Source organism: Tiliqua scincoides, chromosome 4 (genome assembly GCF_035046505.1).
Source record: "Tiliqua scincoides isolate rTilSci1 chromosome 4, rTilSci1.hap2, whole genome shotgun sequence".
NCBI lineage: Eukaryota > Metazoa > Chordata > Lepidosauria > Squamata > Scincidae > Tiliqua > Tiliqua scincoides.
In genome coordinates this window covers 31,564,981-31,579,974 of record NC_089824.1, presented here as the reverse complement: position 1 = coordinate 31,579,974, position 14,994 = coordinate 31,564,981, and the positions used below count along the sequence as shown (strand labels likewise).

Sequence of the window (14,994 nt, the reverse complement as noted above, 5' to 3'; positions counted from 1 at the left end):
AGCATAGCTCAGGAACCAGAAAAGACACTCGGCATCATCTTTGCACATTCAATGAATGTATGGTGTGTGTGTGTGTGTGTGAGTGGCACATCTCTGCCTCCGACCAACATACATTGGTTGTAAGGCCTGAAAAGAACCACACATGTGCAGAGCACTCTCCCTGTATATTTAGGAGCGCTCCTTTTTCCTATGGTTCCTGAACATGTAGAGAGCGTCCTCTGCACACACCATCGTATACATGGAACCTTTTTCAAACCTTACAACGGATGCATTCAGGTTGGAGACAGATCCCCTGCACGTTAAGTGAGTATTCAAAGGTGGCCTGACTGAACCCTCAGGAAGCAGTGCAGGGCACGCAATGCGCACAGATGAAATGCTCATTCACTCTTGCTTCTCCTCCTTGACTTCTACAGTAAGAAGTTCTCCTTCTCCAGCCACGGGGGATGGAGTCATGCTAATGATGAGGGATTGGTTAGTGATTCCTCTGAGCAAAACAGGCTTAGGCCAAGGTGGGGAGGGGAGTGGAGGTGGGGGCTGCTCGTTCACAGGTGGCTCCTCCTTAGGAACAGGGGGCTCCGTGGCTTGTCCTGGAGGAGCTTTGGCCTCAACGGCTTGTGCTTTTACATGTTCTGCTGGTTTTGTTTGAAGCTTTGCATTTGCTTTTAACTTTTTCTCCTTTTCTTCCCTTTCTTGTTCTTTTTCTTTCTTTTCTTGCTCCTCTTTTTCTTTCTTTTCTTGCTCCTCTTTTGCATCCTGAAACAAAAACAGTCAAATATTAAATTTCTTTTTTCATTTCTTTTCTTTCCTCTCTTGCTCTTCTTTTTCTTTCCTTTCTTGTTCTTCCTTTTCTTTTTCCTCCTGAAACAAAAACAATTAAATGTTATTTAATAAGGGTGCTTATGGGGAAGGCAGCCCCTCCCCACAGCTCTGCCCACAGTGAGAGAAAGAGTGCAGGGAAGCAAGCACATCTAATGATCCACTCCATTCATGTCGTTATGACTGAATGTTGCATGGGAATCTTGCGCAAACCCTACTGAGATAGACCAATCTCAGAACTGGTCAGAGGTGAATGTTCCTCAAACCAGGCATTGCCCCATCCTGAAAATGGTTGGTTTGCTAGCACTTTCAGAAGATCATGAAGTGTAGTACAGACATCCCTCCCCCTTTATCCGTGGATCCGGAATCCATAGATTCAGAGGGCCCCGGTGCCCCCTGTGGCCCCATTGCAGTATTTTGATTTTTTCTTAGTAGCATTTGAAGCACATAAGAACATAAGAACAGCCCTACTGGATCAGGCCATAGGCCCATCTAGTCCAGCTTCCTGTATTTCACAGCGGCCCACCAAATGCCCCAGGGAGCACACCAGATAACAAGAGACCTCAACCTGGTGCCCTCCCTTGCATCTGGCATTCTGACATAACCCATTTCTAAAATCAGGAGGTTGCGCATACACATCATGGCTTGTACCCCATAATGGATTTTTCCTCCAGAAACTTGTCCAATCCCCTTTTAAAGACATCTAGGCTAGACGCCAGCACCACATCCTGTGGCAAGGAGTTCCACAGACCGACCACACGTTGAGTAAAGAAATATTTTCTTTTGTCTGTCCTATCCCGCCCAACACTCAATTTTAGTGGATGTCCCCTAGTTCTGGTATTATGTGAGAGTGTAAAGAGCATCTCCCTATCCACTCTGTCCATCCCCTGCATAATTTTGTATGTCTCAATCATGTCCCCCCTCAGGCGTCTCTTTTCTAGGCTGAAGAGGCCCAAACGCCGTAGCCTTTCCTCATAAGGAAGGTGCCCCAGCCCCGTAATCATCTTAGTCGCTCTCTTTTGCACCTTTTCCATTTCCACTATGTCTTTTTTGAGATGCGGCGACCAGAACTGGACACAATACTCCAGGTGTGGCCTTACCATAGATTTGTACAACGGCATTATAATACTAGCCGTTTTGTTCTCAATACCCTTCCTAATGATCCCAAGCATAGAATTGGCCTTCTTCACTGCTGCCGCACATTGGGTCGACACTTTCATCGACCTGTCCACCACCACCCCAAGATCTTTCTCCTGATCTGTCACAGACAGCTCAGAACCCATCAGCCTATATCTAAAGTTTTGATTTTTTGCCCCAATGTGCATGACTTTACACTTACTGACACTGAAGCGCATCTGCCATTTTGCTGCCCATTCTGCCAGTCTGGAGAGATCCTTCTGGAGCTCCTCACAATCATTTCTGGTCTTCACCACTCAGAAAAGTTTGGTGTCGTCTGCAAACTTAGCCACTTCACTGCTCAACCCTGTCTCCAGGTCATTTATGAAGAGGTTGAAAAGCACCGGTCCCAGGACAGATCCTTGGGGCACACCGCTTTTCACTTCTCTCCATTGTGAAAATTGCCCATTGACACCCACTCTCTGCTTCCTGGCCTCCAACCAGTTCTCAATCCATGAGAGGACCTGTCCTCTAATTCCCTGACTGTGGAGTTTTTTCAGTAGCCTTTGGTGAGGGACCGTGTCAAACACCTTCTGAAAGTCCAGATATATAATGTCCACGGGTTCTCCCGCATCCACATGCCTGTTGACCTTTTCAAAGAATTCTATAAGGCTCATGAGGCAAGACTTACCCTTACAGAAGCCATGCTGACTCTCCCTCAGCAAGGCCTGTTCGTCTATGTGTTTTGAGATCCTATCTTTGATGAGGCATTCCACCATCTTACCCGGTATGGATGTTAGGCTGACCGGCCTATAGTTTCCCGGGTCCCACCTCTTTCCCTTTTTAAAAATAGGCGTGATATTTGCTATCCTCCAATCTTCTGGCACCGTGGCCGTTTTGAGGGACAAGTTGCATACCTTAGTCAAGAGATCTGCAACTTCATTCTTCAATTCCTTAATAACTCTTGGGTGGCTGCCATCAGGGCCCGGTGACTTATTGATCTTTAATCTATCAATGAGGTCTGAAACATCTTCTCTTTTAACCTCTATCTGACTTAACTCCTCGGTCAGGAGGGGCCGTTCGGGCAGCGGTATCTGCCCGAGGTCTTCTGCCGTGAAGACAGATGCAAAGAACTCATTTAATTTCTCTGCCATTTCTAAGTTTCCTTTTATCTCCCCTTTCCCTCCCTCACCATCCAGAGGGCCAACCGCTTCTCTGGCGGGTTTCCTGCTTCTAACATATTTGAAGAAGCTTTTATTATTCCCCTTAATGTTGCTGGCCATGCGTTCCTCATAGTCTCGCTTGGCCTCCCGTTTCACCTTCTTACATTTCGTTTGCCACAGTTTATGTTCCTTTTTACTCTCCTCATTAGGGCAAGACTTCCATTTACAGAAGGAAGCTTCCTTGCCCTTCACAGCCTCTCTCACTTGGCTGGTTAGACATGCGGGCACCCTCCTGGATTTAGTGGAACCCTTCTTTCTTTGTGGTATACACCTCTGCTGGGCCTCTATTACTGTTGTTTTAAGCAGTCTCCATGCACTCTGGAGAGATTGGACTCTTTTTACCCTCCCTTTCAACCTCCTTCTAACCAGCCTCCTCATTTGGGGGAAGTCCGCCCGTCGGAAGTCAAGGGTTTTTGTTAGAGATTTGCCTGGTATTCTTCTCCCAACGTGCATGTCAAAACGGATCGCAGCATGATCACTGTTCCCCAATGGCTCAGTAACATTTACATCTCTAACCAGGTCCTGCGTACCGCACAATATTAAATCCAGAGTCACCTGTCCTCTGGTGGGCTCCGTGACCAGCTGCTCTAAGCCACAGTCATTTAGCATGTCAAGAAATCCGGTTTCCTTATCGTGACCAGAACACAAATTGACCCAGTCTATATGAGGATAATTGAAGTCCCCCATGATTACAACCTTGTCCCTCCTTGTCACCTCCCTGTTCTGTTTCCTCATTTCAAGGTCCGCATCAGATTTCTGGTCTGGAGGACGATAGCACGCCCCCAGTATTACATTGCTGCACAAGCCTGGTAATTTAACCCACAGAGATTCTACGGTGGAGTCGGACCCACCTTCAATCTCTACTTTGCTGGATTCTATCCCTTCCTTAACATAAAGGGCCACCCCACCTCCAACACGCCCCTACCTGTCCCTCCTGTAGAGTTTATAGCCCGGGATTGCGGTAGCCCACTGATTCTCCACATTCCACCAGGTTTCCGTTATGCCCACTATGTCAATATTTTCCCTTGTCACCAGACATTCCAGTTCTCCCACCTTTGCTCGTAGACTTCGGGCATTCTCATAAAAGCATTTGTACACGGAATGCCCTAGGATGGGCTGCTTATTCGCTCCTTTGTCCCCACATCTTCTCATTGTGCCAAACCGTCTATCACATCCCATCACGCTACCTTTCCCAATTTCTTCTCCTACTCTGCCTTTGTCTTGTTGTTCTCTAACCTCCCCATCCTTGTCCCATAGGGATGAGGAGTCCCGAACCGGATGCCCCTCGGCTCCTGTCGGCCTTCCCCCAGGGATCAGTTTAAAAGCTGCTCTGCCACCTTTTTAATGTTATGCGCCAGCAGTCTGGTTCCATTCTGGTTCAAGTGGAGCCCGTCCCTCTTGTACAGGCCCCGCTTGTCCCAAAAAGTTCCCCAGTGCCTAACGAATCTAAACCCCTCCTCCCTACACCACCGTCTCATCCACGCATTGAGACCCCTGATCTCCGCCTGCCTAGCTGGCCCTGCGCGTGGAACAGGTAGCACTTCAGAGAATGCTACCTTTAAGCACAGGTGTTTCTTGCTTAACAAAGGAACTTCCTTGCTTCACTGAAGAATGGAACATGCGGGCAATCAGCCTGCATGCTATAGGGAGACTAACTGAATGTTAACAGGAAGCAAGAACTGCCCTGCTTCCTGTTTACATTGTTAGTTTCCTTTCTGCAGCATGCAGGCTGGTTGCTTGCATGTTGCATTTTCAGTGAAGCAAGTACAGTTAGTTCTCTTTATATGCAAATTTGCTTATCTGGGAGGGGCAGAATTGCCACCTACTCTTGTTATCTGTGACTCTGTTCTCATTATCCACAAATACTGTTCTGGTGCTGCATCAAATGGGTATTGATATTGACCCACTGGTATTGTCAGACACATTTGTGTCCACTTCCAGACTTGCCCCACCATTTTGGGCACCATCTTGGGAACTCCAGCAGAACCTTCACAACCCTGGCAGTGATGGGAGGCTGATGAAGAGAGATCTCTGGAAGGCAGTCTGGGGGCTGCTCTGGGGCTGGGGCAAGCCCAGGGAAGGAATCAAGAGACAGATGGAGGAGATGGGTGAAGCAACCCCCTCTCCACTGCTGAACTCTGAGGTCATGTGGGGCCAGCAACTTTCAGTGAGTCAAGGGCTAGCCAGCATGGAGAAATCTACAACCTTCAATGCATAGATATTCAGCATGGAGGGGGTAACATCATATGTTGATGAACCCTTACTATCACCCAGCCTCAAAGACTTCAAGAAAAGATTCAGGTTTATAAAGTTCATAGAGTATATGGTGAAAACGGTCCCCTGGAACCTAACCTCATTTTCCCCACAGGCTCAGTGATTCAGTATCCACGAGGTTTTCTAGGAACCTAAGCCTAGCGGATAACGAGAACTGACTGTATGTTCCTTTGTTAAGGATCCGTGCTTCAACCACTACTAAAGGAAAACAAAGGTAATGGGCTCAGGGGCTGTTATTTATATAGGGTTCCCCCATAGCTGCATTTTCTGTATCTACAGGGAAGAACAGAACGGAACCCCCACAGATATTGGACAGGTGCCTGTACATGGTGACATCTCCATCTTAAATGTGTGCCTGGCTCACAGTAAAAAAACATCTGGTGTGACCCTAAAACAGCAACTGCGTTTCTTGTGCCACGGAATTTCTCACCATCATCAAAGGCAGCAGGGAGGGAGGACCTGCAGGTCACTGGCAGAGCACGTGCTTTGCAAGCAGAAGATCCCAGGTTCTGTCCCTGGTGTTAGGGATGCATGAGCATCCCCTGGCTCTACTCATAAGAACTTGAGGCTTTCCAAGCAATGAATATCATTGCTTGTAAATCCCTGCCCAACTGCTACGGTCTCTGCTGCCACTTTCCTTTCCTCATGTCCCAAGGCACCCAGAAGTTTCACTTGGAAAGAGGAGGGAGGCAGCAGGGGTCAAGTACTCTGAGCTGCTGCCACCTCTCCTTTTCCCATCTAACTAGGGACCTTCTCTTGCTTAGAGAACGACATTTCTCTGCTGGGACCTGTAGTCCTAGTGCAGGTTTGGTAGGGAAAAAGGTGCTCCATCAGGGCCTGGTGGGTCATGTGCCACATTACTAGACCCTTCTCCTGCCCCAAGATAAGTTACTGGGTGTCTTGAGAAAGGAAGAAGGAAAGGTGGTGGCAGTGATGATGAGGCTCACAGAATTGGGGTGAGGAAGCCCTGAACTTTTGTGCTTTCTTGCACATGTATTTGCCCTGCTTGCAAGAAATCAATCAGGAGACTCTGATATTTCAATCTCTCTTGGTTGCATACAGTCATCATGGCTTGTAACCTGTGATGGACTTTTCCTCCATAAACCTCTCCAGTCCCCTTTTGAAGACATCTAGGCCTGGTGCCATCACAACATCTTGTGGCAAGCAATTCCACAGATTAATTACATGCTGTGTAAAGTAGCACCATATGACCCTTAGTGCATCAGACCAATAGTCCACCTTGTCTAGTGTCCTGTGGCCAGTCAGATGCTTTGAGGAAGCTCACTAAAGCAGAGCATGAAATCACAGCTCCATTCAGCTGTGATTTCACCCTCTTACCCAGTAACTAGTGTTTCAATGCTGACTGCCTCTGAACATAGTACTTTTATGTCATCATCATGACTTAGCCATCAATAGACCTACCTTACATGAATTTGTCTAATGCCCTTAAAGCCATCTAAGTCACTGACAATCTCTGCATCTCATGGCAGTAAATTCCATAAGTCAGAGGTTTTCAGACTGGGGTGTCGCGACGCCCTAGCCGGAGGGCCCTGGCCTCTTTGCCCTCAAGGGGCGGGGGCAGCCAGGAGGCAGGGAGGAGGCAGTGGCGCCATCCCCAGGATCACATCGCTCAGGGGGCTGCAGGGGCTTGGCTGCACTTACCACAGCCTCCTGCAGCCTCCTGGGGATGCGGGGAGCCCTGCACAGCTGTCTGCACAACTCCCGAGGCTTCCAAAGTGAAAGTGAGACGATCGAGCCCTGCCTCCACTAAACCGGAAGCGGAGCATGACTTTCACTTCTGACGCTGCTGCAGGGACTGGGATGCACTCACCAGTCCCTGCAGCAGCATCCTGGAGGTGCAGGAAGCCCTGCGCAAGCTTCTGCAGGGCTCCCCAGGTCAGCAACAGTGAAAGTGAGCGATAGTGCTCCACTTCTGGTTTTGCGCAGGCAGAGCGCAATCACTCATTTTCACTCCTGCTGTCCTGGGGAGCCTTGCAGAGGCTTGCGCAGGGCTCCCTGCAGCCAGGGACGGTTGCTGCAGGAACTGGTGAGTGCACCCCAGTTCCTGCAGCCGCCCTGAGCGGCGTGATCTTGGGGGTCGCGTTACTGCCTCCCCTGCCTACTGCCTTCCCCCCTGTCCCCGCAAGGACTTACAGTGGGTTTCAAACCCCGGGAGAGTTTGAAAACTGCAGCCATAAGTTAATTCTGAGTTCTATGGAGAAGTATTTTCTGCTGCCTGTCCAGAATCAACCGGCAATCAATTTCATTGGGTGGCTGCAAATTGTAATTTTGGTTTCACATTGTAATGTTGTGTCTGAGAAAAAATGCTCTCATCATGTGGTCTCAATTCCCAAACTTAAAATTACACAAACCGCTGCATTAAGCAGGTACGTGCTCAAACCCTGGGGGAAGGTGGTGGAGGGGAATGAGATCCTGCCACACGGAGTGAGAGGTTCCATCCACCATTGCTTTCTGCAATAGAGACGGAACACCTACATTAGTAGGGCATTGTCTGCATTGTAATGGACTTTTCATCTGACTGCCTTTTAAAGTTGTTGTCAACATGTCCATTTGTGTTTTCTCCAATACCTGTGACTCAGCAAGAGTGGTCTATACCTGCTTGAAATTTCCTAAGTGCAGTGGGATGGTTGAAAAAAAAATATTTCTAACCCCATGTTATCAACATCCAGAGGGATAGCCATGTTAAAGCCCAATCCTGAGCTTCGAGCGTTGGCTCACCGCTGGGCAAGCGCTGGTGGTAGCCCAGCACTGGCTGGTGCCGGGCTACCACCGGGCGGGCACCCAACCTCTGCCGCTCGGTAGTTGCGTGGACTGCCGAGCAGTGGAGAGGTAAATGGGGGCATGAGCGGAGCTGGGGAGGAGGCGTTCTGGGGAGGCGGGGGAGGGAGCAAGGAGGGAGGAATGTGGAACTGATGGAGTGATGCTCCACCGGATCCAAAGCCTCTGGGTTGGGCTCACCACCCAACATGGAGACTTTTGATTCATCGCTGACCTTTTTGTTGGCGGTGAATTGAGTAGCCCCAGTGCAGGGTTCCCAATGAGCCGCTGGTCGCCCTTTTCGGCGCCCTTTTCGGCGCCCTTTTCGGCACCGCTGCAACCCCACGCCCCAGGTTGCTCAGGATTGGGCTGTCAGTCTGCAAAGCCACAAATAGTCTTGTAGCACCTTAGAAACTAACATTTATTTCCAGGTAAGCTTTTGTGGACTGCGGTCCATTTAACCATCATGCACCTGAGGAAATGGACCCTAGTGCACAGAAGCCTTTGCTAAAATAGATTTGTTAACCTTTAAGGTGCCACAAGACTCTTCATTTTTTATTTTTCCCATGATGTCAGAGCTTCATGCTATTAAGAAAAAAATAAAAGCCAAAAATGAACTTTTTACCATGTAGGGAAATTTGAATATTGCAAAGACATTTATTCTAGGAGATCAGATTCTAGCTCAGTGGATGAGCACATGCTTTACATGCAGAAGGTTCCAGGTTTAATCCCTCACATCTCCAGATAAGACTAGGGAAGGCCCTTTTCTGAAACCCTGGAGGGCATCTGAGTTTGATAGTCCCATGGTCTGACTCCATGTGAAGCAGCTTTCCCTGTAACTGTTCAACATATGTCTCTGTCCCTGGAATCTCCAATCAACTCAACAACAGAGTATACAAAAACCCTTTGAATTCCTTCCAAATGGAGGTAGTTTCCCTTCTGTTGCTCTTGCCTTTGATTTGGCCCCCCTCTTCAAGATGTTCTACTCTTCATTTCTTCCGCATCCCAGACTGCCTTTTGCAGTTCTCGAACATGCAAATTCAATTCATTTCGCCCTAGAAGCCTTTAGCTTAAAGGCAGGTTGGGTCCAAAATATAAATCTAAGGAGTACCTGGGCATCTCTTTCCCTCTTCATCTTGATCAGCAAAGCAATGCCACTTGGTCCTTTTCCACCAGTCAGCGCTTTGAACATCTTGGGTGTTTCGGGTTTCTGCATTAGCTGGGCGAAGCCTTTGACAGGTTGTGGTGGCCCAACAGGCTTGCCTGCTTTCTTCATGAGTGCTCTAGATTGCAAGAAGAGGGCAAAATAGAGCATGAGATATTATGGTCAAAGAATAGCCATACCTCTTTTTAGTAGTTCTTCCCAGCTCTGTCAGTCTTTCTAAGTGCCAACTAGACTCTAAACGTAACACCATCTTCTGAACGTTTTCCCCTTTTAGAATAGCAATGATGGAAGAGATAATCTGGATCAGAAGCACAAATGGGTGAGCCACTAATCAGAACCACTAATAGCTTTAAGACTTTTACCTCACCATTTTCCTGCCAAAACCCTCCTTTCTGAGGCAGGAATGTGCAAATAGTTGATCCAGAGGACGACTGAGAGTGAGAAGTGACTAGGTTTTGACAACATTATTTTTCAGGTGATAATAGTCCATCATTAAATACAGGTGCGCACCACTTAAATGTTGGCTTAACAACAGACCGCATACATGACGGTGGTCAAAGCACAATAAAGATGCTCTTAGTGAGGCTACTGCGTCTCCCATAGCCTGCAGCAGAATGTCTGTTTACACAACAGGGAGGCTCTTAATGCAAAGAAGAGGCAATCTATCTCCAGTAGCCTGTTCAGCCACCTAGTGTGTAGCAGGGAGTGTCTGTTTACTCACTAGATTGGGCTGAATGTTCACTTAATGACCTAATCGCTTAACAACAGAGATAGGAGAACATATCCCTGTCGTTAAGTGATGCACACCTGTCTATAGCTGTAAAGACTGGAAAATAGGAAGCTGGAATATTGGCATAAAAACCCAACCATAACTTCTGACATGTCAGCCTTGAGCCATCCTTCCTTCCAAGTTATTATGATAATTTGTGGACCTGTCCAGCATGTCTAATAAGGAAATATTTTCTTCTAAAACACACACACACACACACACACACACACACACACACACACACCCCTAAGCCAATTGTACTATAGTTATGTGCAAGGACACACTTTCCCTTCTTCTTCAAGATTTTGTCAGAGTCTGGGTAGTGGACTAAGATTTCATTGAGAGTCTTCTTATCAAGAATGAAAAGGTTGGCAAATCCATGGGCTACCACGTTCGCAGTTCGCCGATTTGCTCCACTTGCTGCTAATAGGCTGAAATGGCAAAGAAAACAGGAATTTGTCTAAGCATAGGTTGTTTTATTAGCTGCTCTTGTACGTATTTAGAATAAGTTGCTCGTGTTTATCCTAAGTTCTTTTTCTTTGTTTTTGCAAACAAAAGTTTGTTTAAACTTTTAATAAGTATTGCTTTCTATTCTGTCTTTTGTGGAAATGGAGAGTTTTTGATATCCAAGATCTTTCTGACATAATGTTAAACTTTTGAAAATACTCTATTCTCTGCCTGTCATGAGCTATGGTGCCTAAAACAGAACACATTTGTTAGTTCTATTCTTATGAAATCTTCCAGGTATTCAGTAAATACGGGGATGAGGAATGCAGAACTGCCATGTCCAGCATTTGTCTACAAAGGGCACAGATGAACACACCGAGAATTTCCCACTCAGTCTGGAACCCCTGCTAATCAGGATCATGGCTCAATGTATCTTAACCAGAAGAACAACATTTCAACTCAAAAGTAATGGAGGATAAGCTATTGCAGAGTAAATTAATACAGCATATAGTGGATGAAGCAGAGCCTTCAGCAACATGTAAGAGTCGGGGAGGAGCTGGGATTGGTATTGGGCACTGGGCCTTGATGTAGAATTGGATTATTCTTAGACGCATGTCTCTGCTTTCATCAGTGAAATGTTATACAGTATACGCAGGTCCAACTGAAGGCGACGTGCTAAATGCTGCCCTCTCTTACTTAGTGAAGTGCCAGCTTCTGCTTCACCCACTCCTAGGATTGGAAGAGGAGGAAGAAATGGAGCCTCGAGGAAGTGTGCAGGAAGTGGGAAGGGGGCACAAAAGAAACTTTGTACCCCATGATAAAATTCCTCTCCAAGGCCCTGGAAGTGATGCCTCAGTTGGCTTCATGGATTGGTTGGCCCTGGATATATGTATGCAACATGTCAGTAGAGTGTAAGACAGCAAAGTGGGAATGGACCTGGAAGTTTTATACACCCCAAAATGCACATTGGCAAATTTATGTGAGTCTCTGCTTGCGCCTATGTATTTAGCATTTGGGTATTAAGTAACCAGGCCTGAAAAGTGTCAAAAGGTGTTTAACTTGAGACACTGATGTGTTTTTCTATTCCACTTTCCCTCTGAGTGAGCTTCCCCCAGGGTTTCTAGGAGCTGCTATGCAAAATGTGAACATGTCTATTGAAATGGTCTATTCTAGCTAAGGCTGGTTGACAGCCCAGGCTCTTCCTCCTGAAGTCTGCCAGAAGATAAAAACTAACGCAGGCTCCAGGTGCTATTGCATGTGACAAACAGGAGCCCAGTTCTCTTCCAGCTGCCATCCTGCTATTGCTAATCTCCTGCTGGCAACTCTAATCTGCCTTTGGAAAACAGGTGAACAGCTCCATTGTGCCAGGTTTAAATTTATCCCTTGCTTGCAGTTCCCCTTGTAGCCATGAAAATATGCCAATTATATTGAACCAAATGCAAACAGCTCCTGCCAGTCAACAAACGGACACTTCACAAACACCTGATCTGAAGCTTCCCACGGACAGAGGGCAGTATACTGCCTAGAAACCACCAGAAGATTGTCCTGTAAAAAGCCCCATTGAAATGAATGGGATGGACATAAGCCCAGAAAGATATGAAACTCATCAAATTGTTAGCCTGAAAGCCTGCACTTGCCATCTAAGAGACAGTAACATAAGTGCTAGGTGAGCCTTCTATAGAAAGAGTTCTATACAAGGGGCACCACAACAAAGAAGGTCCTTTCTCTACCAGCCATCTTCCTGACTTCAGATGTAGAGAGCACCCAGATCATAGTCTCTGATAATAAATACAATGCAAGGGCAAGTTGATAGCTTCATCTGCATTAGAAAGCCATCCCTGAATGGCCAGGGAGAGATGTGCTCTCTTGTTGCTACCTACCTCACCTCAAAAAGCGGGGTCACTCTGAACAACTCTGAACATAAGTTTTTCCTGGATTACATGGAAGTACAGTTTGTAGGACCTGTGAATTTCATGTGAGCAGCTATCAGTGTGGTCATTGTAATTGTGCAGATGATGGAGGATGCATGGCCAGTTTTGTTGCATGGAGGTCCTGAGTGTAAGAATGGAAACAACCAGGCGGAGAGTTTGCTGTGTAGTGACTACATTCAGACAAATCACAGAGGTTGCATGGACAATGCGCCCGCCCCGCCCCCCCCCAGCCCGGAAGAGATATTAGTTCATACAAGCATTTTCACAGAAGCACCAACTGACATCAAACCTGGAAGTGGCCCTGAATGCTCTTGGAGAAAGTCACTGGTGTATGAACTGACCTCAGTCTAAGCTACATCATGTTGCAGGCTCAATGAGATAAGAATGGCACATCAAAATGTACACCAAAACATCATCATATAGGAGAAACAATGGGGAAAAGGCCACAAAATACAAAGACCTACAAACTGAAATATAGTGCCTTTGGGGAAAGAAAATCACCACCACCCTTATTATCACTGGTGCACTAGGCACAATTGCCAAAGCCCTTGAGAAATATCTGGCCAATATAGGTATTGACAAAATAACAGTTGGATAATTGAAACAAGCCACACTACTAGGCACACCGAAAATTAGATGTCGATATCACACCAGTTCATAAACTCTTGAGTAGAGAGCGCCCAAAAATCCCAGTCCCAACATCTGGTGCGCTGAGATACTACTGGTAACAACAACAACAAATGATGATGATAATGGTGTTGGTGGTGGCAATAATGATGATTACTATTACAATTATTATAAGTATTCTTAGGAAATTAATAACAAAAAGCATTTGTTATTAGGTTAGCATTAATTAAGTATGGTCAGTTCCATGAAGCAGCCATTTGTTACAGAAGAATACCTGATTTCACCAAATACAGCTCCTGCTCTCAAGGTGACAAGGACCTTGGTGCCGTCCGGACCTCCAAGGACTTGAACCTCACCTTGCTTGATGATGTACATTTCTCGACCAATTTCTCCCTGGATGAAAACACACAGGAGAAAACATGGCAGCTTCAGGATGATGAGTGCCACATCAGGATGAACATCAAATGTTCTCCACAGTTAACATTTTTACACTCAGTGAACTTGCCACCAACTGATTTCTACCTCCTGCCTGAAACTTAGCTTTTTGAATTGTTCATCATATGGCAAGATCACAACTTACCATTGTTTTACTTCTCCTTTTACTATCTCCTTTCCAATATACTAGCTGTAACTATCATATTTGTATCCTACACTTCTTCCAAGAAGTCCAGGTCAGCCAATGTGGAATTATTCCATTTTAAACTCACAATAGACCCATGGATAGATGTGTTCTTAAATGTTTATCCATTTAAGTGTGTGTGTGTCCCCACATTTTTTCTAAACTCAAACTGTGTAGGTAGACTTTTTAAAAACTCTTGGTAAATGGGATGGAGGGTGGGGGTAGAGGAAATGACTTCACAACTGCCACAAAAGCCAACCAGTCAGCACTCTGCACACCCAGTTTTTCCTTGAAATTGCAGGAACTGGTTGCTCCGGGGCTCAATTCACTTGGAACATTTGTTGAAAGTTTGTTTCCATGTCTAATAAGGATTGGTGTGGATGCACAGTGGGTTTACTGCTCAAAGTATATACAGTTGGTCCGCATCTTATGCATGGTTGATTTTTATACATCTCTCCCCAAAAATAAAGAAAAGCAATAGTTTCAATTGCAAGTGAATCGAACTCCCATTCCATTTACTCTGTTTATGCTCCAGAGCAATGATTTTCAATCTTTTTCATTTCACGGCACACTGACAAGGCACTAAAATGGTCAAGGCACACCACCAGGTTTTTGACAACTGACAAGGCACAGCATGCTGCCAGTGGGGGCTCAAATCTCCCATTGGCCCTATTAATAAATGACCTTCCCCCAAGTTCCTGTGGCACACCTGTGGACTACTCACGGCACACCAGTGTGCCATGGCACAGTGGTTGAAAATGGTTGCTGCAGAGCAAGCCTGAAATGGGAGAATGAAGCTACTGTTCCCTCAGTCCTCTCAGTTGCCACGTGTCTCTTTTACTGTGCTTTCAGTGCTTAAAAAGACAGCATGTGTTTGTTGGATTTTAGGAAATCTCACCTGTATATGTGATTTTTGGCTTTACATGTCAACCTTGGAATGTAACCCTTGCATAAGATGTGGGCTGACTGCCTTGGACCTAAGTCACGTTGAATAGGCTGATACATACCCTATTTTGAGAGAGACAATCTGGATTGAGAAAACTTTTAGGGGTATAGTCTCTGTTTAACTTTGAGGTAGCTGCAAGCTTTTAACTTTCACAGCCCAGTGGAAGGGCATCTGCTTTGTATGCAGAACGTCCCAGGTTCAATCCCCAGCACTACCCTGAATAAAAAAATCCCTGTACAAACTTTTCGAGAGCTGCTGCCAGTCAGGGTTGACAATGCTGAGC

At 46.3% G+C, this 14,994-nt stretch overlaps 1 protein-coding gene across 1 annotated transcript in view; it reads right to left on the bottom strand.

Annotated features, from left to right (window-relative positions):
* Nucleotides 1-381: 381 nt before the first annotated feature.
* CNGB3 (cyclic nucleotide gated channel subunit beta 3) overlaps nucleotides 382-14,994 on the bottom strand; it is a 73,622-nt gene continuing 59,009 nt past the window's right edge. The window contains exons 15-18 of the mRNA XM_066624401.1: nucleotides 13,421-13,539; nucleotides 10,426-10,572; nucleotides 9,319-9,490; nucleotides 382-738 (exon numbers count right to left, since the gene is read on the bottom strand). Coding sequence (XP_066480498.1) covers nucleotides 382-738; nucleotides 9,319-9,490; nucleotides 10,426-10,572; nucleotides 13,421-13,539 — 795 coding nt within the window. The remainder of the gene's footprint in view (nucleotides 739-9,318; nucleotides 9,491-10,425; nucleotides 10,573-13,420; nucleotides 13,540-14,994) is intronic.